At 40.2% G+C, this 23,070-nt stretch overlaps 1 protein-coding gene across 1 annotated transcript in view; it reads left to right on the plus strand.

Annotated features, from left to right (window-relative positions):
* Positions 1–600: 600 nt before the first annotated feature.
* AGPS (alkylglycerone phosphate synthase) overlaps positions 601–23,070 on the plus strand; it is a 142,511-nt gene continuing 120,041 nt past the window's right edge. Inside the window, exon 1 of the mRNA XM_059928160.1 lies at positions 601–880. Coding sequence (XP_059784143.1) covers positions 624–880 — 257 coding nt within the window. The 5' untranslated portion in view covers positions 601–623. The remainder of the gene's footprint in view (positions 881–23,070) is intronic.

The following is a 23,070-nucleotide window of genomic DNA, read 5'->3' on the forward strand; positions in this document are numbered from 1 at the left end:
TTAGTGTCTCGAAGTCTCAGTTTTTTCATCTGTAAAATGGAGATTACTTACTTGAGATCTAGCATTAAGCACAGTGCCAGGCACGAAGTAGGCGACGAGAAAATGATAGCTATTTGCTCTAATGGTTATAGGCACGAGTCAGTTTTGAGTTAGTTTAGTGACTCCGCAGGAAGGGGGAGCAGAGGTGGAGCAGCAGGAAAGGATGGCGTTGGTTCGCTCGTCAGGTCCCCTGCACCGCCCATGTCTCCTGCTCCGAGGCGTTTACTCCCGAAAGCTACTCCAAAGGCTCAGGCCACACTCGAGGAGGCCACCCAGGGCACTAGGACACCTCGGGGGCGCTTGCGGTTTGGCTCCCGGTCTAGCCCATACCGGGCCGAACCAACCCCGGGACTGCTCGAACTCACCTGCTTGACAGGTGTCGGCGGTCTGGGGCGTGACCGCGGAGGCGGGCGGGTGCGGTGGGCGGGAGCTGAGTCTATGAAGCTCCAGGCGCATGGCACCCGCCGCCCAGTCGCCGCGGTGGCTGCCGGGATGCGCCGCAGCGAATGGTCGCGCCGGGCGCAGCTCTGAGTGACCTTTCACCCGCGCCCAGCGGTCCCGGGCGGCGGCACAAGGCGGAAGCCATGGCGGAGGCGGCGGCTGCGGCTGCGGCGGGCGGGACGGGCGCGGGCGCGGGCTCCGGCTCCGGTTCTGCAGCGGACAGGGAGCGGGACCGCGCCGGGCGGAGGCTGCGGGTTCTTTCGGGCCATCTGCTGGGCCGGCCCCAGGAGGCTTTGAGTACCAATGAGTGCAAAGCGCGGAGAGCGGCGGCGGCGGCCGCCACGGCGGCGCCCACTGCCACTCCCGCCGCGCAGGAGTCGGGCACCATCCCCAAGAAGCGGTGAGTAGCGGCTCTGTGGAGCCGGTGAGGGACCAGTCCGGGCCTGTGCTGCGGGAGGGCACCGGCGAGATGGGAAGGGAGGTGACACGGGTGGGCGGAAGGCATTCGGGTCCCTGAAAGTGCGGACCATCTCGCTTTTAAGAGAGCGTGGTTGAGACCTTGGATTCTGTCAGGAAGGGGGAAGGATGAAATGGTGGATTTTCGTCACTATTTGAGAGTAGTAGACCTGAAGAACTGTTATTGGGGAAGGCTTTCAGGGGACCCTTTTTCTTGGATTCATAATGCGAGAAATTCATTCTCTGTATTGAATTAATAGTTTGGAAGCCAAGGTCTTGGAATAAATAGAAGGGGTTTTATTGTGATCCTCTAAAGAAATTTAGGTTCGTACCAAATGATGGATCTCTTCTAATTCGCTCAAGCTTGGGTGCGGGGAGAAGTGGTTCCTGGAAGAAGGTGCTGCTGACTGGTTTCTGTGGGGTAGATTTCTGCTTGCTTAGGAATATTGTCTTTGACTTTGAGGGAGGAAATCAAGGGGTGGGTTAGAAGCAATAAACAGCACACACTGGTTAGTGATTTAGGGTGTGGTGGTAGCTACTGAGCTCTGCTGTAACCAGAAGGTGAAAGATCCTTGTCTGTGGTTGAGGTTGTTTGTAAGACATCTTGACTACGACTTTTTGGCGAAATGTTAAGCTCTGATGGAAGCCACAAGGAAAAGCTATTTTTTGAGATGTGGTTTTGTCAGCATGGATAAACTTTTAAAGTGGAAAAAAAAGTTGCTAATGTTTAATGTGTACTTTCAATGTGCCAGAGATTGTGCTAAATCTGTGATTTCTTTTACTCCTCTCCAAACTATGAGGTAGGTGCAGTTATCTCTCATTTTACAGATGAAGAAATAAACAAGATTTAGAAGCCTGCTGCAGGATTGGCTGGTACACTGTGTGGCAGGTTAGATTTCGAAAGTGCGTCAAGTTGACTTTAGGTCCAAATTCTTAAGCTGTACTGCTTCCAATGAATTCATTCATTAATTCAACATTCATGAGTCCTTCTTTCACTACATGCTCACTGTACTAAGAATAGAGAGATTTAAAAATGCAGTATTTACTCATAAGGAACTGATAGCCTAGTAAAGTAATGTTATAACACAGTGAGATAAGAAACTTAGCTGATAACCATAGCAAATAGTCACTTAACCCGGATTTGGGTATTTATTTGTTAGGGCAAAGGCTTTCCAGAGTAAGGATTGCCTGAGTAAATCTTGAAGGTTGTATTGGAAGGAGCCTGCCAAAGGAGAAAAGCTTTTTTTTTTTTTGGCTGCGTTGGGTCTTTGTTGCTGCATGTGGGCTTTTCTCTAGTGGCGAGAGGGCTACTCTTCTTGCAGCGCCCGGGCTTCTCATTGCGGTGGCTTCCCTTGTTGCGGAGCATGGGCTCTAGGCACGCGGGCTCAGTAGTTGTGGCGCGCGGGCTTAGTTGCTCCGCGATATGTGGGATCTTCCTGTACCAGGGATTGAACCTGTGTCCTCTGCATTGGCAGGTGGATTCTTAACCACTGCACCACCAGGGAAGTCCAGAGAAAAGCATTCTTGGTGGAAAAACTGTGTTCACAGGTAAAGCAGTGAGAGGTTGAATTGCTAAGAGTTAAGTGTTGCAGGAGGAGGTGAGAATGACTTGGGATGAGGGTTGGAGATGTGGTCTTGTTTGCAGGATTTTATGTGGGGTAAAACATGATTACATTTACCTTTTAGAAAAGTCACATTGAGGATTGAGTTGAAGGTTTAAGCAGCTGAACATATAGTTTCTGGAAACATAGATCTGAGTTTGAATTTCTCCTTCACAATTCCAGCTGCATGACTTGGGCAAGTCACTTAACCTCTCTCAGAGCTTTAGACCCCTCATCTTTGAAAATGAGGACAATAATTCCTGCTTTGCATTGTTGCTGTGAGAATTGGAAAATATAAAGTGATCAAGCGCTTAGTGCAATGCCTGTTTCATAATCCCTCAACAAATGGGAGATGCAGTTTTGATTGAGTCCAGAAACAGGGAGACCGTTTAGAAGACTATTATCCTAGTGAGAAATGCTGTGATTCTGAACTAGGGCATAATGTTTGAAAAAGTATTAGGAGGTAAATTTTCCATAACTTGGTTACTGAGTGGTGGGGGAGGAAGGAATCAACGATCACATCTTGGCCTCTGGCTTCATTTGAAGTTATATTAGCTGTGACTGGATTTAAAACTTTTAATTTTTCTAATGGCTTAATGTACATTTATGTCCATTCATTTGTGTGCATCTGTGTGATTGTACATTTATATGCAGGTTCACACTCTCAGAACTAAGTAGGTAGGACAGGTGTTCCTTAAGGCTGGATTTAGGGGCCTTTGTCTACAGCATTTGGAGAAAAATAGTAATGTTTGAAAGGCACATTGGGGTAATGGATGAGGCTTCTCATGGCTGAAGGTGACTGGTCTGGGAGGCCTTCTGTGGCTGTTCCATGGACTGAAGGCCCAACTGTATGTAATCTATGCTATCAGTGGCTCTGGTCTTTAATTCAGGATTAGGTGTGGCTAGTGGTAAAATTTAATCCTGTACAACTGTTTTAAAGTTTGAATCAAAATATGAGGGAACACAAAAACTTGTATTCGATGGAACATCAAAAGCTTCTTCACAGAGTGATCTACTGCTTAGCTGGGGCTCAGTTTGCCAGCACCAGAGCTGAGCCTAAAGGGAAGGCAAGTGATGGAGCAGGAAGGAGCCAGTGTGTATATCTAGTAAAGAGTGAGTGTGACTGTATGTCATTATTTTGGAAGCATTTGGTGATGTGTGTTATTCAAATAATTCCTTCTCTTTTATTACCTTGGATGATGTCATTGGTTGTAATTCTTTTATCTCATGGCTGATTATCATCATGGAATTGGAGGAGTAACTTCTTGAAACTCCATGCTTTCATTCCCCTTACAGAGTAGTCATGCATGTTAATTTACTCAACATTTATAGAGTAGTTGCTTTATGATGGATACTGTCTTAGGTTCTTAGGTATTGGAGGTAAAGAGATGATAATAGTCCTTGGCTTCAAAGAATTCAGTATAGCAAGGGAGGTGCAAATGCCAGTACATTTTGAGTAGAGTCAATGTAGATACAGGTATAGATGCAGCACAAAGGAACGAAAGAGTAATATACTTTATCTAGGGGGTCAGGGGAAGCTTTCTGAAGATGGTTTAAAAATATGGATGATAGTGTGGTAGGTTGATTGGAAGGTGAGGGGAGTTTGTATTCCAGACAGAAGTTATAGCATATGGCAAAGCAGGGGGCCATGAAAGTGCATCTTGTATTTAGGTAACTAAATAATTCAGTGTTGGTAGAGGTGGGAGTAAAGTGAAAAGAGGAGGGCACAAGCAGGTCATGGAGGCCTTTGGCCTGTAGGTCATCAGTCCATTCATTCTTTCACTCGTTTATGTGTGAATGTTTGCTTACTATGCAACACGTAACTGAACAAAGACTGCCGTTATGGACTTACATTCTAATTGGAGTGGAGATAGTGAACAGACAAGTAACACAGTATGTCGGGTGATGGTAAGTATGATGAAGAAAAATGAAGCAATGTAGGAGGATAGATGATGGAGAGCCCTTGAAGGAATTAAGCCGGGAAGGGACATGATCAGATTGGGTTTGGGTTTGAGAGCAATCACTTTGGCTACAGTGTTCAGAATGGATTGGAGAAGGATGAGGATGGATATAGGAAGATCCATTCGGGGAAGCTGTTGTAGCAGAACAGGTGAGAAATAATGAAGGATTAAACCAAGATGATGGCAGTGAGAATAGAGAGGAAAGGATGGATTTGCATTTTGGAAGTTAGTGCATTAGGTGATATTTAAAACCTGTTACACTTGTCACATGGTCTCCTATGAGTTGGTTCTAATTACTTCTGTCCAGGAACATATATTCTCATTATTTGAAGTTGCAGAGTAGAGTTTTGAGGATGATGGTTTACCTTTGGACCTCTGTTTTCCTTTAAGTGCATGTTACTCCATGAACAATTTCTTTTTGCTCTTGCTTCTGAATGGAGTTTTAGATTCCTAAAAATCATAGTAAATGTCAACAATATATGTGACATTTTTATGCCTTGGTTTTGGATTTTTTCAGTTTTTTTTTTAAGTTACTGTAATGTTATGAAAAAGAGAAGGAAAAAAGCCCTTGTTCACATCTGTCCCTCTATACTGATAACCACTTCTCCAGTTGTAATTTTGGCTGCAAACTCTTTGTGGTTTGCGTTAGTCAAAACTGTTCTATGGCAGTTTTAACAGAGGTTATAAACTCTTATGGTTCAGATCAAAAGAATATCTGGTTAAGGAAGCTATTAATTACTTAATTTACTTGCCCATACTGTTACTTATACACACCATTCTTTAAAAAATAATGTATTATTTAACACCTACCAGAAACCTTGGTAGATATTTTCCAGAAGGAAAAACCTGAGTTAACCTCTTGTAAATGTTTCCCAGGAGGACATCTGAAGCCTGTAAGAGCTGATGCATTTCTGCAACAAGGTTATTTGCACAAGTGACCTGACTTACGATTTAACGTCATTTGGCAAAATTAGAGCTTATTTTAGTAGTTATGCTGAATGAAATACTTAGCCTGCATTGAGTTCCTAGCTAGGAATTCTAGTAATAGTAGTAATAGGAGTTTTAATTTGATTAAGTCCTAATATACCAGGTACCCTGCTGAGGCTTTATGTACATTATCTCATTTAATTTTCAGAGTAGCTCTGAAAAGGAGGTGACACTATATGTATGTTACAGGTGAGGAAGTAGAGGCTTAGAGTAGTTAATTTGTCTAAAGTCATGCAGTTACGAAATAAAAGAGACAGCATTTCAACTTTGATCTGTCTTCCTCCAGAGGCTGCATTTCTTCCCCTATGCAATATTACTGCACTTGGTGTTGTTCTCTAGGGGAAATTACCTACTTGGTTGTCATCAAGCTATTTTCTTTGTCATCCAAGTTGCAAATCTTTTGTTATTGAATAGATCATGATCATATACAGTGTCATAATTAAGAGAACATTAGTTTATATTGTACTTATTATATGAATTATAAAATATATGATCCTGTCAAAATGAAATTCATAATATATACAATGGAATATTACTCAGCCATAAAAAGAAACAAAATTGAGTTATTTGTAGTGAGGTGGATGGACCTAGAGTCTGTCATACAGAGTGAAGTAAGTCAGAAAGAGAAAAACAAATACCGGGTGCTAACACATATATATGGAATCTAAAAAAAAAAAATAGTTCTGAAGAACCTAGGGGCAGGACAGGAATAAAGACGCAGACATAGAGAATGGACTTGAGGACACAGGGCAGGGGAAGGGTAAGCTGGGATGAAGTGAGAGAGTGGCACGGACATATATACACTACCAAATGTAAAATAGATAGCTAGTGGGAAGCAGCCACATAGCACAAGGAGATCAGCTCGGTGCTTTGTGACCACCTAGAGGGGTGGGATCGGGAGGCTGGGAGGGAGGCTCAAGAGGGAGGAGTTATGGGGATATATGTATATGTATAGCTGATTCACTTTGTTATAAAGCAGAAACTAACACACCATTATAAAGCAATTATACTTCAATAAAGATGTTTAAAAAAAAAAGAAAATATAATGCATTGTTTAAAAAGATAGACCAACCTGTTTCCTTTTGTGAGTGAATTTTGCTACTTGACTTGTGAGAGAAAATGGTGTTGAGAATAAAAGGGAAAGAGGAGGAGGAGGACTGTGGAAGATGCCAGATCAGAGGAGAAAGGAAGAGAGGAGAAGAAGTAATGGGGGATTTACTGCCTGGGTGTAAATTAACTATCTTTGGACTGTAAATGAATAAGAAACCCTAAAGACTTAATCTCCATGGTTATTTGGTATCATACTTCTCTTAGATTGGAAGTATCATTTTGAGATGGACCACATCTTCTGTAAATAGACTTCATTAAGTCAGGAAGTTTCTACTATAGAGCCATCTACCTTCTGGTCACTTAATAAAAATATCTAGTAATAAATTAAGTGATCTTTTTTTTAGGATGCAGAGAAATGGAGTGCTGTTGTAGTCAGATGAGATACTTTATGGAACCGTTTAAAAGCGAGTGCTGGGGCTTCCCTGGTGGTGCAGTGGTTAAGAATTCACCTGCCAATGCAGGGGACTCAGTTTCGATCCCTGGTCCAGGAAGATCCCACATGCCGCGGAGCAACTAAGCCCGTGCGCCACAACTACTGAGCCTGTGCTCTAGAGCCCGTGTGCCACAACTACTGAAGCCCGCGCGCCTAGAGCCTGTGCTCCGCAACAAGAGAAGCCACCACAATGAGAAGCCCGCGCGGTGCAATGAAGAGTAGCCCCTGCTTGCCCCAACTAGAGAAAGCCTGCGTGCAGCAAGGAAGACCCAACGCAGCCAAAAATAAAAAATAAAAAATAAATAAACAAATAAATAAAAAGCAAGTGCTAAGCAAGTATTACTCCTTTTGGTTTTATTTTATTACTGAAATAAGATACTACTAATAAACTGATCTTCAACAGCTTATGTTAATTTCAAATCCAAACCAAATCAAGGGATTCTGAGTAGAGTTTACTCTCTTTATTTGTTGGGCTTTAGGGGTAATATTTAGTTATACCTCTGTCCCACATCTGAGTTCAGAATCGACTGAGAAGTAAGTGTCAGAATATAGACAGATGGAGTAAAAATGTCAGCTTTATTACCAATAAAGCTGGTTGGAGTATATGGCTTGGATCTGGGCTACCTAATATTTACCCTGAATTAGCTATGCTCAGTCACAGGTAGTGCTGGACCACAGATTTCCTCTGCAAGGGCAGAGTCAGCTCTGGGAAGCCTCATACATGGCACTGAGAGACTAGAGTATAACCTCTCCATAGCTGATAGATTGGAGAGAGAGAAAAACAGCTGACCGCAGGTGCTTAATGCCTCCTCTCAGAAGCCACTAACCAGGTAAGTCACTCTTCCCATGAGAAAGAGTGAATGTGTGAGGGCTGGGGAGAGGCCAGGACTGTTACCTTTCTGAAGTCCCTCCACATTGGAAACTGGAGGCTGGAGAATGGAGGTTTTGCTGGAATGTTTTTGGAGAAATTAAGGGAAAGGGCTGAAAACTTTTTGGTAAATAAACAGTCTTCCATCTATATCATTTGCATGTATTATCCCTGTTGCCTACTGAATATATTATAGTTTCCTTGGTAGGGCAGTTAGCGTCCTCCAGGAGGATCTGTCTAAATCAGCCTTTCCAGACTGTCTCTTATTTCCTTGATACCTACTGTGTACTCTAGCTACATACCAGAATTATTGCTGTTCCCAGAACATGGTCTTCCCTTCCCCTTTTCTTTTTTTGATATGTTAGTGTGTCTCAAAGTATAGTACACATAGCACTGATGGTCCTGAGATAATTTGGGGTGGTACAAACCTTATTTGGATAGTTATAAATGTTTGTATATATACTTATTTTTGTTAAACTTTATTGAATTCTTACAAATTTATTATAAAAGTAAATGCACAAATCTTAAGTTTACAGCTTACTTTTTAAAAAAAATTTATTTTTGGCTGCATTGGGTCTTTGTTGCTGCGCGTGGGCTTTCCCTAGTTGCGGCGAGCGGGGTCTACTCTTTGTTGCGGTGTGTGGGCTTTGCATTGCAGTGGCTTCTCTTGCCGCGGATCATGGGCTCTAGGTGCGCGGGCTTCAGTAGTTGCAGCACGTGGGCTCAGTAGTTGTGGCACGTGGGCCCTAGAGCACGCAGGCTTCAGTAGTTGTGACGTGTGGGCTCAGTAGTTGTGTTATGTGGGCTCTAGGGTGCACAGGCTTCAGTAGTTGTGGCATGCGGGCTCAGTAGTTGTGGCTTGCAGGCTCTAGAGTGCAGGCTCAGTAGTTGTGGCGCACGGGCTTAGTTGCTCCACGGCATGTGGAATCTTCTCAGACCAGGGATTGAACCTGTGTCCCCTGCGTTGGCAGGCGGATTCTTAACCACTGTGCCACCAGGGAAGTCCCTTTGCTTAGCTTTCTTAAAAGAAAAACATTAACGTCTGACTTTGATTCTCTTCTCTTAAGCAGTCATATGTTTAATTCTAGGTCTTTCTGTAGTTGAAATATGCTTACTCATTAAGGAAGGCTGTTACCATTCTAGGTAACTGCAGTTACTTTTGACAAGGGAGTTTTGCCTCTTGAGTGAGATCATCTTAACACTCACTAAGAAAAATACTGTGTTGTAAATAATATTTGGCCTTGCCAGCATATCTCAAGTTACTAACCAGAGATTTGGGCCAGGATGCTGACCAGATTCTTGTCAGTAACTTTACTGGGACTCTCCAAACTCTATTTATAGTTGCCATGTCAGCCACCTCATACCACCAAGTGGGGAGCGTTCATGTATCTCAGGACCTTGTAATCAAGTAATACAAATTATTTAATTTTTATATTCACAGTTTGCAACTCCCACTCAGATTGATTATGTGGTTGGATTTTGCATTTCTTCTAAAGACGTTTGAACTTTATAGGAATCCAGCATCAGGGATATTAAAATGACACCCACTTGAATTCTATTCTGCTGTCAACTCATATTTTATAAATTACTGTCCACTAGAGCTTTCTGTGATGATGGAAATGTTCTGTGGTCTGCACTGTCCAATACGGTAGCCACTAAGCACATGTGGCCATTAAGCACTTGAAATTAAGGGGCCATTAAGCGGCTAGTGTGACTGAGGAGCTGAGTTTTAAATTTTGCATACTTTTAATTAATTTAAATTTAAGTAGGCACATATGGCTAGTGACACTATGTTAGCACAGCTATAGTTTGAAACTTAACTCATTATCTATCTTTTCTTGTTCCCAAATGAAGTTACTGTTCTGAGTTTTCTTATTTCTCTAAGTATTAGCACCAGTTCTGTAGTCACATCCTTCAGCCCTTACTCTTGAACTTCTTTCCATTCTTTTTTTTTCTTTTTTCCAAATTTTAAAAATAGAAGGATAATTGACTTAACAATCCTATATTAGTTTCAGGTGTACAACGTAATGATTTGATATTTTTATGCATTACAAAATTATCACCACGTTAGGTCTACTTACCATCTGTTACCATACAAAATTATTACAATATTACTGACTTATAATCCTTAATTGTACATTACATCTCCATAACTTAATTTTTTTTAATAACTGGAAGTTTGTATTTCTTAATTTCCCTCACCTATTTCACTCATCCCCCGCAACCCCCTTCCCTCTGGCAACCACTATCAGTTTGTTCTCTGTATTAATGAGTCTCATTTTTAAAATTTTATGTTTGTCGTTTGTTTTGTTTTTTAGATTCTACATATAAGTGAAATCATACAGTATTTGTCTTTCTCAGTCTGACTTATTTCATTTAGCATAATACCCTTTAGGTCCATCCATGTCGTCACAAATGGCAAGATTTCATTCTTTTTTATGGCCAAGTAATATTCCATTGTGTGTGCGCCATATATTTTCTTTATCTGTTCACCTATTGATAGACACTTAGGTTGCTTCCATATCTTGGCTTTTGTAAATAATGCTGCAGTGAACATAGGGGTGCATATATCTTGGATCATATGGTGGTTCAATTTTTAGTGTTTTGAGGAACCTCCATACTGCTTTCCATAGTGCTGCCCAATTTACATTCCCACCAACAATGCACAAGGGTTCCCTTTTCTCTGCATCCTCACCAGTGCTTGTTCATTGTCCTTTTGATAATAACCATTCTGACAGTTGTGATGTGATAACTCATTGTAGTTTTGATTTGCATTTCCCTCATGATTTGTGATGTTGAGCATCTTTTTATGTGTCTGTTGGACATCTGTATGTTTTCTTTGGAAAAATGTCTATTCAGGTTCTCTGCCAATTTTTAAATTGGGTTGTTTGGGGCTTTTTGATGTTGAATTGTGAATTCTTTGTGTAGTTTGGATGTTGACCCCTTATTGGATATATTGTTTGCAGATATTTTCTACCATTCAGTAGGCAGCTGTTGCTAGTTTCCTTCACTGTGCAAAAGCTTTTTAGTTTGATGTAGTCTCATTTGTTTATTTTTGCTTGTTTCTCTTGCCTGAGGACATATCCAAAAAAGTATTAAGACTGATGTCAGAGTGTACTGCCTATGTTTTTTTCTAGGAGTTTCATGGTTTGAGGTCTTAAATTTAAGTCTTTAACCCTTTTTGAGTTTATTTTTGTATGTGGTGTGAGAATATAGTCCAGGCAGATTCTTTTGCAAGTTGCTATTCAGTTTTCCCAGCACTGTTTATTGAAGGGACTGTCTTTTCTCGCCTCCTCTGTCATGGATTAATTGAACATATAAGTGTGGGTTCATTTCTGGGCTCTCTGTTCTGTTCCATTGATCCATGTGTATGTTTTTGTACCAGTACCGTGCTGTTTTGATTACTGCAGTTTGAAATCAAGGAGTGTAATATCTCTGGCTGTGTTCTTTCTCAAGTAGAGAATGGTGCTTTTGGCTATTTGGGGTCTTTTGTGTTTCCATACAAATTTTAGAATTATTTGTTTTAGTGTGAAAAATGCAATTGGTATTTTGATAGGGATTGCATTGAATCTGTATATTGCATTGGGTAGTGTGATTGTTTTAACAGTATTCTTTCAATCCATGAGCACAGTGTATCTTTCCATTTGTTTGAGTCATCTTCAATTTTTTTCATCATTGTCTTATAGTTTTAAAGTACAAGTCTATTACCTCTTTTGTTAGGTTTATTCCTAGGTATTTATTCTTTTTGATGTATTTTTAAATGGGATTGTTTTCTTAATTTCTCTGATAGTTCATTATTAGTGTTTAGAAATGCAACATATTTCTGTATATTAATTTTGTATCCTGCAACTTTTCTGAATTTATTGATGATTTCTAGTAGTTTTTTGGTGGCATCTGTAGGATTTTCTATATGTAGTATCATGTTATCTGTAAACAGTGACAGTTTTACTTCTTCCTTTCCAATTTGGATTCTTTTTCTTGTCTGATTGCTGTGGCTAATACTTCCAATACTGTGTTGAATAAAAGTGGTGAGAGTGGGCATCCTTGTCCTGTTCCTGATCTTAGAGGATTGCTTTCAGCTTTTCACGGTTGAGTATGATGTTGGCTGTGGATTTGTCATTTGTGGCCTTTATTATGTTGAGGTATGTTCCCTCTATACCCACTTTTTGAGAATTTTTAATCATAAAAGGATATTGAATTTTGTCAATAGCTTTTTATGAATCTACTGAGATGATTGTGTGATTTTTATTCTTCAGTTTGTTAGTGTGGTGTATGTGGATAATCAACCATCCTTGCATCCCTGGGATAAATCCTTCTTGATCATGCTGTGTGATCCTTTTAATGTATTAATGTATTTGGTTTGCTAATATTTTGTTGAGGATTTTTGCATCTATGTTCATCAGTGATATTGGCCTGTAATTTTTGTTTGTTTGTGGTGTCTTTGTTTGGTTTTGGTGTCAGGGTGATTTTTTTTTTTTTTTTTAATTGTCAGGGTGATTTTGACCTTGTAGAATGAGTTCAAAAGTGTTCCTTCCTCTTCAATTTTTTGGAATAGCTTCAGAAGGATAGGTATTACTATTCTTTAAATGTTGGGTAGAATTCACCTGTGAAGCTGTCTGGTCTTGGACTTTTGTTTGTTGGGAGGTTTTGTTTTGTTTTAATTACTGGTTCAATTTCATTACTAGTAACCAGTCTGTTCATATTTTCTATTTCTTCCTTATTCAGTCCTGGGAGATTGTGTTTCTAGAAGTTCATCTGTTTCTTCTAGGTTGGTCAGTTTGTTGGTGAATAGTTGTTTGTAGTAAACTCTTTTTATCCTTTGTATTTCTGTGGTATTGGTTGTACCCTCTTCTTTTTCATTTCTCATTTTATTTAATTGGGCCCTCTCTCTTTTTTTTTCTTGAGTCTGGCTAAAGGTTTATCAATTTTATCTTTTCAGAGAACCGGCTCTTAGTTTTATTGTTCTTTTCTATTGCTTTTTACTCTCTATTTCATTTACTTCCACTCTGATCTTTTTTTTTTAAATATTTTTTTTTATTTATTAATTTGGTTGCACCGGGTCTTATTTATTTATTTATTTTTATATTTATTTTTGGCTGTGTCGGGTCTTCGTTTCTGTGCGAGGGCTTTCTCCAGTTGCGGCAAGCGGGGGCCACTCATCATCGCGGTGCGCGGGCCCCTTCACTATCACGGCCTCTCCTGTTGCGGAGCACAGGCTCCAGACGCGCAGGCTCAGTAGCTGTGGCTCACGGGCCCAGTTGCTCCGCGGCATGTGGGATCCTCCCAGACCAGGGCTCCAACCCGTGTCCCCTGCATTAGCAGGCAGATTCTCAACCACTGCGCCATGAGGGAAGCCCCCCACTCTGATCTTCATTATTTCTTTTGTTCTACTAACTTTGGGTTTTGTTCTTTTTCTAGTTCCTTTAGGTGTAAGGTTAGATTGTTTATTTGAGATTTTTCTTGTTTCCTGAGGTAAGCATGTATTGCTATAAATTTCCCTTTTAGAAATGTTTTTGCTGCATTCCATAGATTTTGGATCATTGTGTTTCCATTTTCACTTATCTCCAGGTATTTTTTGATTTCCTCTTTGAGTTCTTCAGTGACTCATTGATTGTTTGGTAGCATGTTGTTTATACTCCACATGTTTGTGTTTTTTGCAGTTACTTTCTTGTAGCTGCTTTCTAGTCTCATACCATTGTGGTTGGAAAAGATGCTTCATATGATTTCAGTATTCTTAAATTTATTGAGACCTGTTTTGTGGCCTGGCATGTGATCTATCCTGGAAAATGTTCTGTGTGCACTTGAAAAGAATCTGTATTCTGCTGTTTTGGATGGAATGTTCTGTATAGGTATTAATTCAGTCTGGTCTAATGTGTTGTTTAAGGCCAGTGTTTCCTTATTGATTGTTGGATGATCTGTCCATTGATGTAAGTGAGGTGTTAAAGTCACCTACTGTTATTGTGTTGCTGTCAATTTCTCTTTTTATGTCTATTAATATTTGCTTTATGTATTTAGGTGCTCCTATGTTGGGTGTATATATATTTACAACTTATATTTTTGGTTGGATTGATCCCTTTATTGTTATGTAGTATCCTTCTTTGTCTCTTGTTAGTTTTTGTTTTAAAGTCTATTTTGTCTGTTATAAGTATTGCTACCCTGGCTTTCTTTTCATATTCATTTTCATGGAATGCCTTTTTCATACCCTCACTTTCAGTCTGTGTGTGTCTTTAGATCTGAAGTGAGCCTCTTGTAGGCAGCATATATATGGGTCTTGGCTTTTTTTCCACTCAGACATTCTATATCTTTTGAACGGAGTATTTAAAGTAATTATTGATAGGTATGTACTTATTGCCATTTTGTTCATTGTTTTGGGGGTGTTTTTGGTGGTTCTTTTTTTGTTTTTTTGTTTCTTCTTTTGCTCTTCTCCCTTGTGATCTGATGATTATCTTTAGTGTTATTTTGGATTCCTTTCTCTTTTTTGTGTGTGTATTTATTAAAGAGTTTTGGTTTGTGGTAACCATGAGGTTTATATATAGCAATCGTATATACTTGGTTATTTTAAGTTGTTGATCCCTGAAGTTCAAATGCATTTTAACAATCCTGCGTTTTTACAGCCTCCCCCATGTTCACTATTTGTGACATCATATATTACATTCTTTTGTGGATGCACGCTTATTGTGGATATAGATGATTTTTACTACTTTTGTTTTTTAACCTTCCTACTAGCTTTATAAGCGGTTGATCTATTACCTTTACTGTGTATTTTGCCTTTGCCAATGAGATTTTTCCTTTTGTACTTTCTTTTTAAAAATGTATTTATTTATTTTTGGCTGTGTTGGGTTTTTGTTGCTGCGTGCTGGCTTTCTCTAGTTGCGGAGAGTGGGGGCTACTCTTTGTTGTGGTGCGCAGGCTTCTCATTGCAGTGGCTTCTCCTGTCGCAGAGCACGGGCACTAGGCACGCGGGCTTCAGTAGTTGCATCACGCGGGCTCAGTAGTTGTGGCTTGTGGGCTGTAGCGCACAGGCTTAGTAGTTGTGGCAAACAGGCTTAGTTGCTCTGCGGCATGTGGGATCTTCTCGGACCAGGGCTTGAACCCGTGTCCCCTGCGTTGGCAGTTGGATTCTTAACCAATGCGCCACTAGAGAAGCCCCTCCTTTTGTACTTTTCATATTTTTTTTCGTTTTTTCTTTCCTTTTTTTTTTTTCTGGCTATGCTGCGTGGCATGCGGGATCTTAGTTCCCCAACCAGGGATTGAACCCATGCCCCCTGCAGTGGAAGCACAGAGTCTTAATCACTGCACCACCAGGGAAGTCCCAGTACTTTTCATATTTCTAGTTGTGGCCTTTTATTTTCTGCTTAGAGAAGTTCCTTTAATATTTCTTATAAAGGGGTCTCACGGTGCTGAACTCCTTTAGCTTTTGCTTGTTTGTAAAGTTTTTAGTCTCTCCTTCAAATCTGAATGAAATCCTTCCCAGGGAGGGTATTCTTGGTCTAGGTTTTTCCCTTTTATCTCTTTAAATATATCATGCCACTTCCTTCTGGCCTGCAGAGTTTCTGCTGAAAAGTCAGCTGATAGCTTTATGGGAGTTCCTTTGTCAGTAATTTGTTGCTTTCCCCTAGCTGTTTTTAATATTCTCTCTTAATCTTTAATTTTTGCCATTTTAATTACAGTGTGTCTTGGTGTGGTCCTCTTTGGGTTGATCCTGTTTGGGACTGTCTGTGCTTCCTGAACCTGAATGTTTGTTTCCTTTCCCAGGTTAGGGAAGTTTTCAGCTATTATGTCTTCAACTATGTTCTCTGCCCCTTTCTCTCTTCTGGGACACCTATAATGAGATGTTAGCACACTTGATGTTATTCTAGAGGTCTCTTAAACTATACTCATTTTTTAAAAAATTATTTTTTCTTTTTTCTGTTAAGCTTGGGTGATTTCCACTGCTCTGTTTTCCAGTTTGCTGATCTGTTCCTCTGTATCATGTAATCTGCTGTGGATTTGAGTGTATTTTAAAATCTTGGTGATTGTGTTCTTCACCTCTGGTTCTTTATGTTTTCTATCTCTTTGTTAAACTTTTCACTGTGTTCATCCATTCAGATGGATGAGTGTTCATCCACTCAGAACTTCTCCTGAGTTCTTTGAGCATATATATGATCATTACCTTGGGTTCTACTGGGGAGATTGCTTATTTCCACTTTGCTTAGTCCTTCTTCTGGGGTTTTGACTTGTTCCTTTGTTTGGAACATATTCCCTGTTTCCTTTTTCTGCCTCATTCCTGGTGTGGCTGGCTCTGTGGCTTGGAGAATCCTGGGGCTGGCGCCTGTCCACTGTGGGCGGGTCTGGGCCTGGTCTGGTGGTGGTAGTGGCTAGTTCCCTGGGCAGCTGACTGTGGGGCTGGGGGGGTCTTGGGTGCCTGCCCACTGGTGGGCGAATAATCCCCAAGTGCTAATATGCTAGAAGGAGGACTCCAGAATGGCACTTTCCCATACCGTTGTTTTCATACTGTAGAATGAGCTCCCCAAAATGTCTGCACCAGTATCTGTCCCCAGGGGGACTCCCAGTTGCCTCCTGCCTCTCCCAGGAGGCTTGCCAAGATCAACAAGCAGGTCTGACCCAGGCCCTTTTCAAATTACTGCCTGTGTGCTGGGACTAAGAGTGTGTGAGATTTTGCATGCACCCTTTGAGAGTGGAGTCTCTGTTTCCTCCAGCTCTCCCATATACAGGCCCCACTGGCTTTCAATGCCAGCCATTCTGGGGCGTCATCTTCCCAGTGCAGGACCCCAGGCTAGGAAGTCTGGTGTGGGCCTCAAACCCCTCACTCCTTGGGGAGAACTTCTCCATGGATTCTGTTATCGTTCTGTTTGTGGGTTGCCTATCTGAGGATGTGGGTTTTGAGTGTACCATGTCTCTGCCTCTTCTACCAATCATGTGGTTCCTTCTTTATATGTTTAGTTGTGGAAAACCTTTTCTGCATCTTCAGGTGATTCTCATAGATCGTCACTCTGTAAATAGTTATAATCTTGGTGTGCCTGTGGGAGGAGGTGAGCTCAGGGTCTTCCTACTCTGCCATCTTGGCCATGCCCCTCTTTTCATTCTTTTAACATTGAACTCTCTTTTGAATTATTCAAATTAATAATTAATTCTATGGTCCCTCTGCTGCTTTTGTACATGTTTGTCTTGTGTGTCTTGTTTGTCTTGTGTGTCTTGTCTTGTGTGATCCTCACAATCACCCATTTTATAGATCAGTAACTGAAGTTCATAGACACTTGCCAGGTAATAGTCACTTGTTACCTAGTAAGAGTTGAGCTTAGATTTGAGTCCAGACCTTTTCTCTCAAGTCTAGAGCTTTTTCCTTTATACTATACGGATATAACCAAGTCGTATTCATTTTTTCTTCACAATCTTTCTCACATTCATTTTGTGCACTAAACATGTATTTATCAGTCATTTGTGTTCTAGGTGCTTAGGCTGTATCAGTGAACAAAATGGACAAAGATTTTGCCCTCATGGAGCTTATGTTCTAATGAGTGAAATGGGTAATTACTTATTTATTATGTTCAGTTAAATTGTTAAGTCTCTTAGAAGGTGGTAAGTGCTGTGGAAAAAAGAAAAAGTGGAGCAGAGTAAGGAGGTAGGTTCAGATTTTAAACAGGATGTTATTGGAGAAATGGCATTTGAACAAATATATGAAGATGACAGAATTTAGCTGTATTCATATCTAGTTAAAGTGAGTATTCCAGGCAGAAGAATAGTGTGTGCAGACCCCCTAAGGGGAGGCGTACATGTGTCATATTAGGAGAGTAACAATGAGACTAGTGTAGCTGGAGTGAAGTCATAACCTCCTACCCCCAACCACTGTTTAAAGTCTGTACCTTTAAAATCTCAGCTTCTAATTTACCTGTCTCTTCTGTTCTAGTCAAGGTCTCTTATTTACATCACGTTTTCTAACTTTCACACCTTTTCTTGTGCCATTCTCTAAAAATCCTTTGCTTATTTGACACCAGGCTTCAGGGTTTATTGTTTTGGGGATCTTTTCTTTTTGTTCTTGAGAATTGAGGGGAGGGCACTCTGGGTCTGTTACCTCTTCCCTGTAATTTCTCATATTATGAACAGTAACTCTTAAAAGAAAAATACTGTTAAGTATCATGCAATGTAACATCTAGACCTGGAGCCTTACTTCATTTAAATCAGTTGGATATTCTTTAGCCATCTCCTCACCCCTTTGAAACTTCACCTACCCAAGTTTGTTGGTGATTTATACAGTGTTTTCTATGTGCTAAGCACTGAGGAGGATTAGAACATAGTTTTTGCCTTCTGGGACTTGCAGTTCGACTAAGGAAGAGTGATGTGTATTTTATTACTGCAAGGTGCTAAGTGCTATAACAGATGTATGAGAGGGAAATGGTGACTGGTACAGCAATGGAAGGGCAGCTTCATTTCAAAGAAACATAGATTCGAAGAGTTGGAAGAGTATTATTCTATGTCATGATGGAAAAATTCTTATGTCTGAGGGTGAAAACATTGATGAGAAGATTTGGATGATCATAGAATATATTCCCAGTTTTGCCCAATTTTAAAGAATGCTATGATAACCTTTTTACAGTTAAATCCTTAAGAATTTTTTTAAGGCACATTTTTAAAAAGGGCTTAGCATTGGAATACATGATTCATTTACTTTGTTGGCAGAGCCAGAAATAAAGGACAACTGCTTGTTTGGACTTAATTTTGACCAAAAATAAAGAATTGGACATGATTGGAATCCTAGGAGAAATACTGCTGTTGTATTTGAACTGATTTCTATCGTATAATTTAAGAAAGCAGCTTTCTAGAAATTCAGATAAAAGGAAATTATATGTTTTGGCCTGAGTTGCTAATGGGAAACCAAATAATGACCATAGGAAGCCTAGGAAACTGTTCTTTACCCTGCCTGGGCCTCTGAGGTGATGAAAAGGAGAGAGAGCTGAGGCAACTGGCTTAGATACGCCAATTTAAACTGCTTATTGTTATCAGTAAATAATGTATACTCCACACTTACTCAGTTGGCTCATACTCACCGTTTGAACAAATCCCTCTATATGAGGTGATACACTTTAAGGATTATAGTCTTAGCAGTTTCCTTTTTCTCCCAACATATTATTTTGAAAACATTTAAACATATTGCAAAATTGAAATCATAGCTTGATGGTTAAGGAGTGTTGGAGCCAGAAGACCAAGATTTAAATCCTAGTTGTATCGTGTGCCTGGACAAGTTACTGACTCTCAACCTGTTTTCTCATGATTTAATTAGAGATAATAACACGTATATCACTGGATTGATGTGAGAAGTAAATGAGATAATGATTGGAAAATGCTTAGCTTTACAGCATTATGCAACACTGTTACTATTGCAGTAAACTGTGTAGAAAGGAGTAATAAGAATCCTGTGCTGAAATAGTTTCTGAAGGTGGAAGCACGGCAAGAAGTGGGAAGTCGTCAGTGGAAACCATGGCATTTTAATAGCAAGAACAAACTTCTAATAAATATCACCTTATGCATTAGAGAGGAAAGGAAGAACCGGAAGAGTAAAGAGCATCAGCAGTTTCATATACTACATAGTAGGCTGCTGGTCAGTATCGTGCACATGTTGGTCACCCTTATGTTATTTCTCATTTTGCAACTCTTCTCAGTTGCTTTTAGGAGTCACGGCCCACTGCTGCCTCTACTTGGTATGTGGCCTTGGTGACCACATATATTGGAATGTGAATAAACATATTATTGTCCGAAAAACAAATTATTTGATAAGTTGTTCTCTTAATTTTTATGCTTTGTAAATGTATTAACTAGGAAATTTCCATAACAGGTCAACTTTCCAAAATTTGGATCAGAAAATATTGTCTCCGTGTAGCTCTTGTTCCCCCCTTCCAGGATAATCCTTTGTAAAATTTGGTTATAGATCTGTCCACCTCCTCTGTCATGTAACCAAATCTTCATTTCCTGTTATCCCCTTCCTCTGTCTTCCACAAGGTGAGTGCCCCCACTTTTTCTTCTTGCTGCCCTGTTCTGTTACAAAACTCTACTCAGGTCAGTCCTCTCCTATAGTGCAGTGAGTTTAAAATTTTAATTTTTTTCCCCTTCCTCCATTTCCAGTCCCTCCTGATTTTGATAGAGTTTGGGTGAGAGCAACTTGATTTTAAATCATTTACGTTATTGTTGACTATATTCCCCACACTGTACGTTTCATACCTGTGACTCATTTATTTTGTAACTAGAAGTTTGTACCTCTTAATCTCCCTCATCTTTTTCTCTCATCCCTCCATCCACCTCCCCTCTGACAACCACCTGTTTGTTCCCTGTACCTGTGACTCTGTTGCTATGACTTTGTTCATTTGTTTTGTCTTTCAGATTCCCGCATGTAAGTGAAATCATACAGTATTTGTCTTTCTCTGTCTTACTTATTTCACTTAGTATAATACCCTCTAGGTCCGTACATGTTGTCGCAAATGACAAGATTTCATTCTTCTTTGTGGCTGAGTTATATTCCGTTATACATGTGTCAGTCACATCTTTGTAGGTTGCTTCCATAGTTGGCTATTGTAAATAATGGTGCAGTGAACATAGGGGTGCATCTCTCTTTTCAAATTAGTGTTTTCATTTTCTTTGGATAAATACCCAGGAGCGGAATAGCTGGAGCGTATGGTAGTTCTATTTTTAATTTTTTGAGGAACTTCCACACTGTTTTCCACCAACACTGCATGAGGGTTCCCTTTTCTCCACATCAGGACTCTGCTTTTAAAGTGAGCACCCAGGGCTTCCCTGGTGGCGCATTGGTTAAGGATCCGCCTGCCAATGCAGGGGACACAGGTTTGAGCCCTGGTCCGGGAAGATCCCACATGCCACGGAGCAGCTAAGCCCTTGCACCACAACTACTGAGCCTGTGCTCTAGAGCCCGTGAGCCACAACTGTTGAGCCTGCGTACCACAACTACTGAAGCCCGTGCTCCGCAACAAGAGAAGCTACTGCGATGAGAAGCCTGCGCACCTCAACAAAGAGTAGACCCTGCTCGCCACAACTAGAGAAAGCCCGCCCGCAGCAATGAAGACCCAACATGACCAAAAATAAATTTTAAAAAATAAATTAAAGTGAGCACCCAAGGTGATATTTATACTCCCAAGAAGTTTGAGAACCTCTGTGGTTGTGATTGGGTCCTGATTTTAATATTTCCTTTTCTCTCCCCCCAAACTTTGTGGGGTTCATTTTTTTCTGTGAGTTTTCCAGAAGCAAAGGTAATAATCCCAACTACCTGTCATTTAAAGTAGAAGTGGCTGCTGCTTATTATTATTGTTATTATTTTAAGTAAAAAAACATTTGTTACAGCTGGAATGCTATGTGTATCAAACAGACGTGGACTTCAGTCTTAGCCTTTTTAGGGTCTTGTCAAGAGTATTGAGTTGTCCCCTGGAGGACAACTTGTTCCCTAAGAAAGGGAATTCAGAGGCTTGGTTTTCATGGTAAAATGACATACAGATTTTTAGAGACATTCACATTCTCTTGTTCAGTTTTATAGTTTTTACAAAAATGGAAGACTGTATCAGAAATGGCCTTTGGTCGCTTACAGGTTGGTCAGTAGCTTGTGATAAAGTTCCTCTGCCAATTACTAGCAAGTAGGAGGGAGCAATGAAAGTTAAGTAACATTTTCACGGTTGTAGAGAAATTCTGGAATTGATTACCTAAATTGCCACATTGATTAGTTTACAGGTGGACAGTGGAGAAAACAAATTATGAAATTTAAAGTATAGTTCAGGGAGCACACATGGTCAAGGGAAGTATACATTCTTGTTCTTTGTCTTTTGCTAAGACAACTCCCTGATACTGATTTGGGCTGTTTTCCTTATTACATAGACCAGCACATGAGGGTGAACAATAGAATGGTTGTGCCTTTCCAGGTCTTCAGAATGGCAGATACCAAGTTTGTGTGAGTGTGTGCGTGCGTACATGCCTACCATAGCACAAAATACTTGGAATATGTATGACTATAAGTATGAATGACCAATAGTCTGTATTTCCATTTTCAAAGAGATTATTCAAACAATAATGAATTTCCAATTGGTAGAATTTGGTAGGGTGTAAGGCAAATTTGGGGGTCAGGGAACATCCCCGAGGAGCCTGCAGTGAGTAGTGAGTGCCAGATTATTCTGCCAAGGGGTAAGGCTGGCCTTGCTTTATTTACCCCAGTCCTCCCTTCTTTTCCAACTCTTTGTGCCTCTGTCTATAAGATTTTTTCCCCCATACCTGTATATTTCTTTTTTTTCCATTCATTAATTCATTGTGAGTATAATAGGAATTGGACCTTGGGGGACACAACTTTTGACCCTTGAATTCAGGTTTTAAAAAGTTTCTTCACAGTACCAGATTCTTGTAAACTATAAAGAGTTGACTGTAGGAAATTAAATATGTGTTTGATTTGCTGTATGTTTGAAGCTGACTCATTTGTAATGGAATTCTATCATTTTAAAAAAACCCAACAACTTGTAGAGATTGCTAAGTAACCCAACAATGGGTTTTATAACGAACCATCATGGAATTTCTGTATGTATGTGAAAGAAACAATTGTCCTCTTGGAACAGAGAGAAACTGCCCTGAGACTTAAGGGCTGAGCAGCGTATTTGCTTCAAGTTCAGAGTTGTGGTAATCACAGCCCTTTAGTTCATGGCATTTGCCTATGAACAGATGTGAGGCCTCTTTTATTTTTATTTCCTCAATCTCTGATTTCTAATCCCATCTCCCCCCGCCCCACCATGGGCACCCATGAATGTTCTTAAATATATGTGTATGTGTTTTATAAAATATGCAGTATTATTTAGTGTGTGTATTTTTATTTGCTTAAATTGTATTATGGCATATAGACCATATTGTTTCTCCTTTTGTGTTCACTACTATTTAAAGAAGTCTCTTCATGTTTCTGTATATATATCTATCTCCCTCTCTGCTTCTGATTGCTGCATAGTATGTCAGGGAATTTACTTACCACTCATCCAATCCTTTAGTGATGCCTCCAGCTACTCTTACAAATAATTCTCCAGAGAATATATCACACATGTTTCCTTATGGAACTGTGTGTGAATTCCTCCCAAATGTATACCCAGGAGCTGTATAGTTGGGCCATAGAAATGCCATTACTTATGAAAAGTTAGCATACCATTGCTC

The sequence above is a fragment of the Balaenoptera ricei genome, chromosome 7, assembly GCF_028023285.1.
Source record: "Balaenoptera ricei isolate mBalRic1 chromosome 7, mBalRic1.hap2, whole genome shotgun sequence".
Lineage (NCBI taxonomy): Eukaryota > Metazoa > Chordata > Mammalia > Artiodactyla > Balaenopteridae > Balaenoptera > Balaenoptera ricei.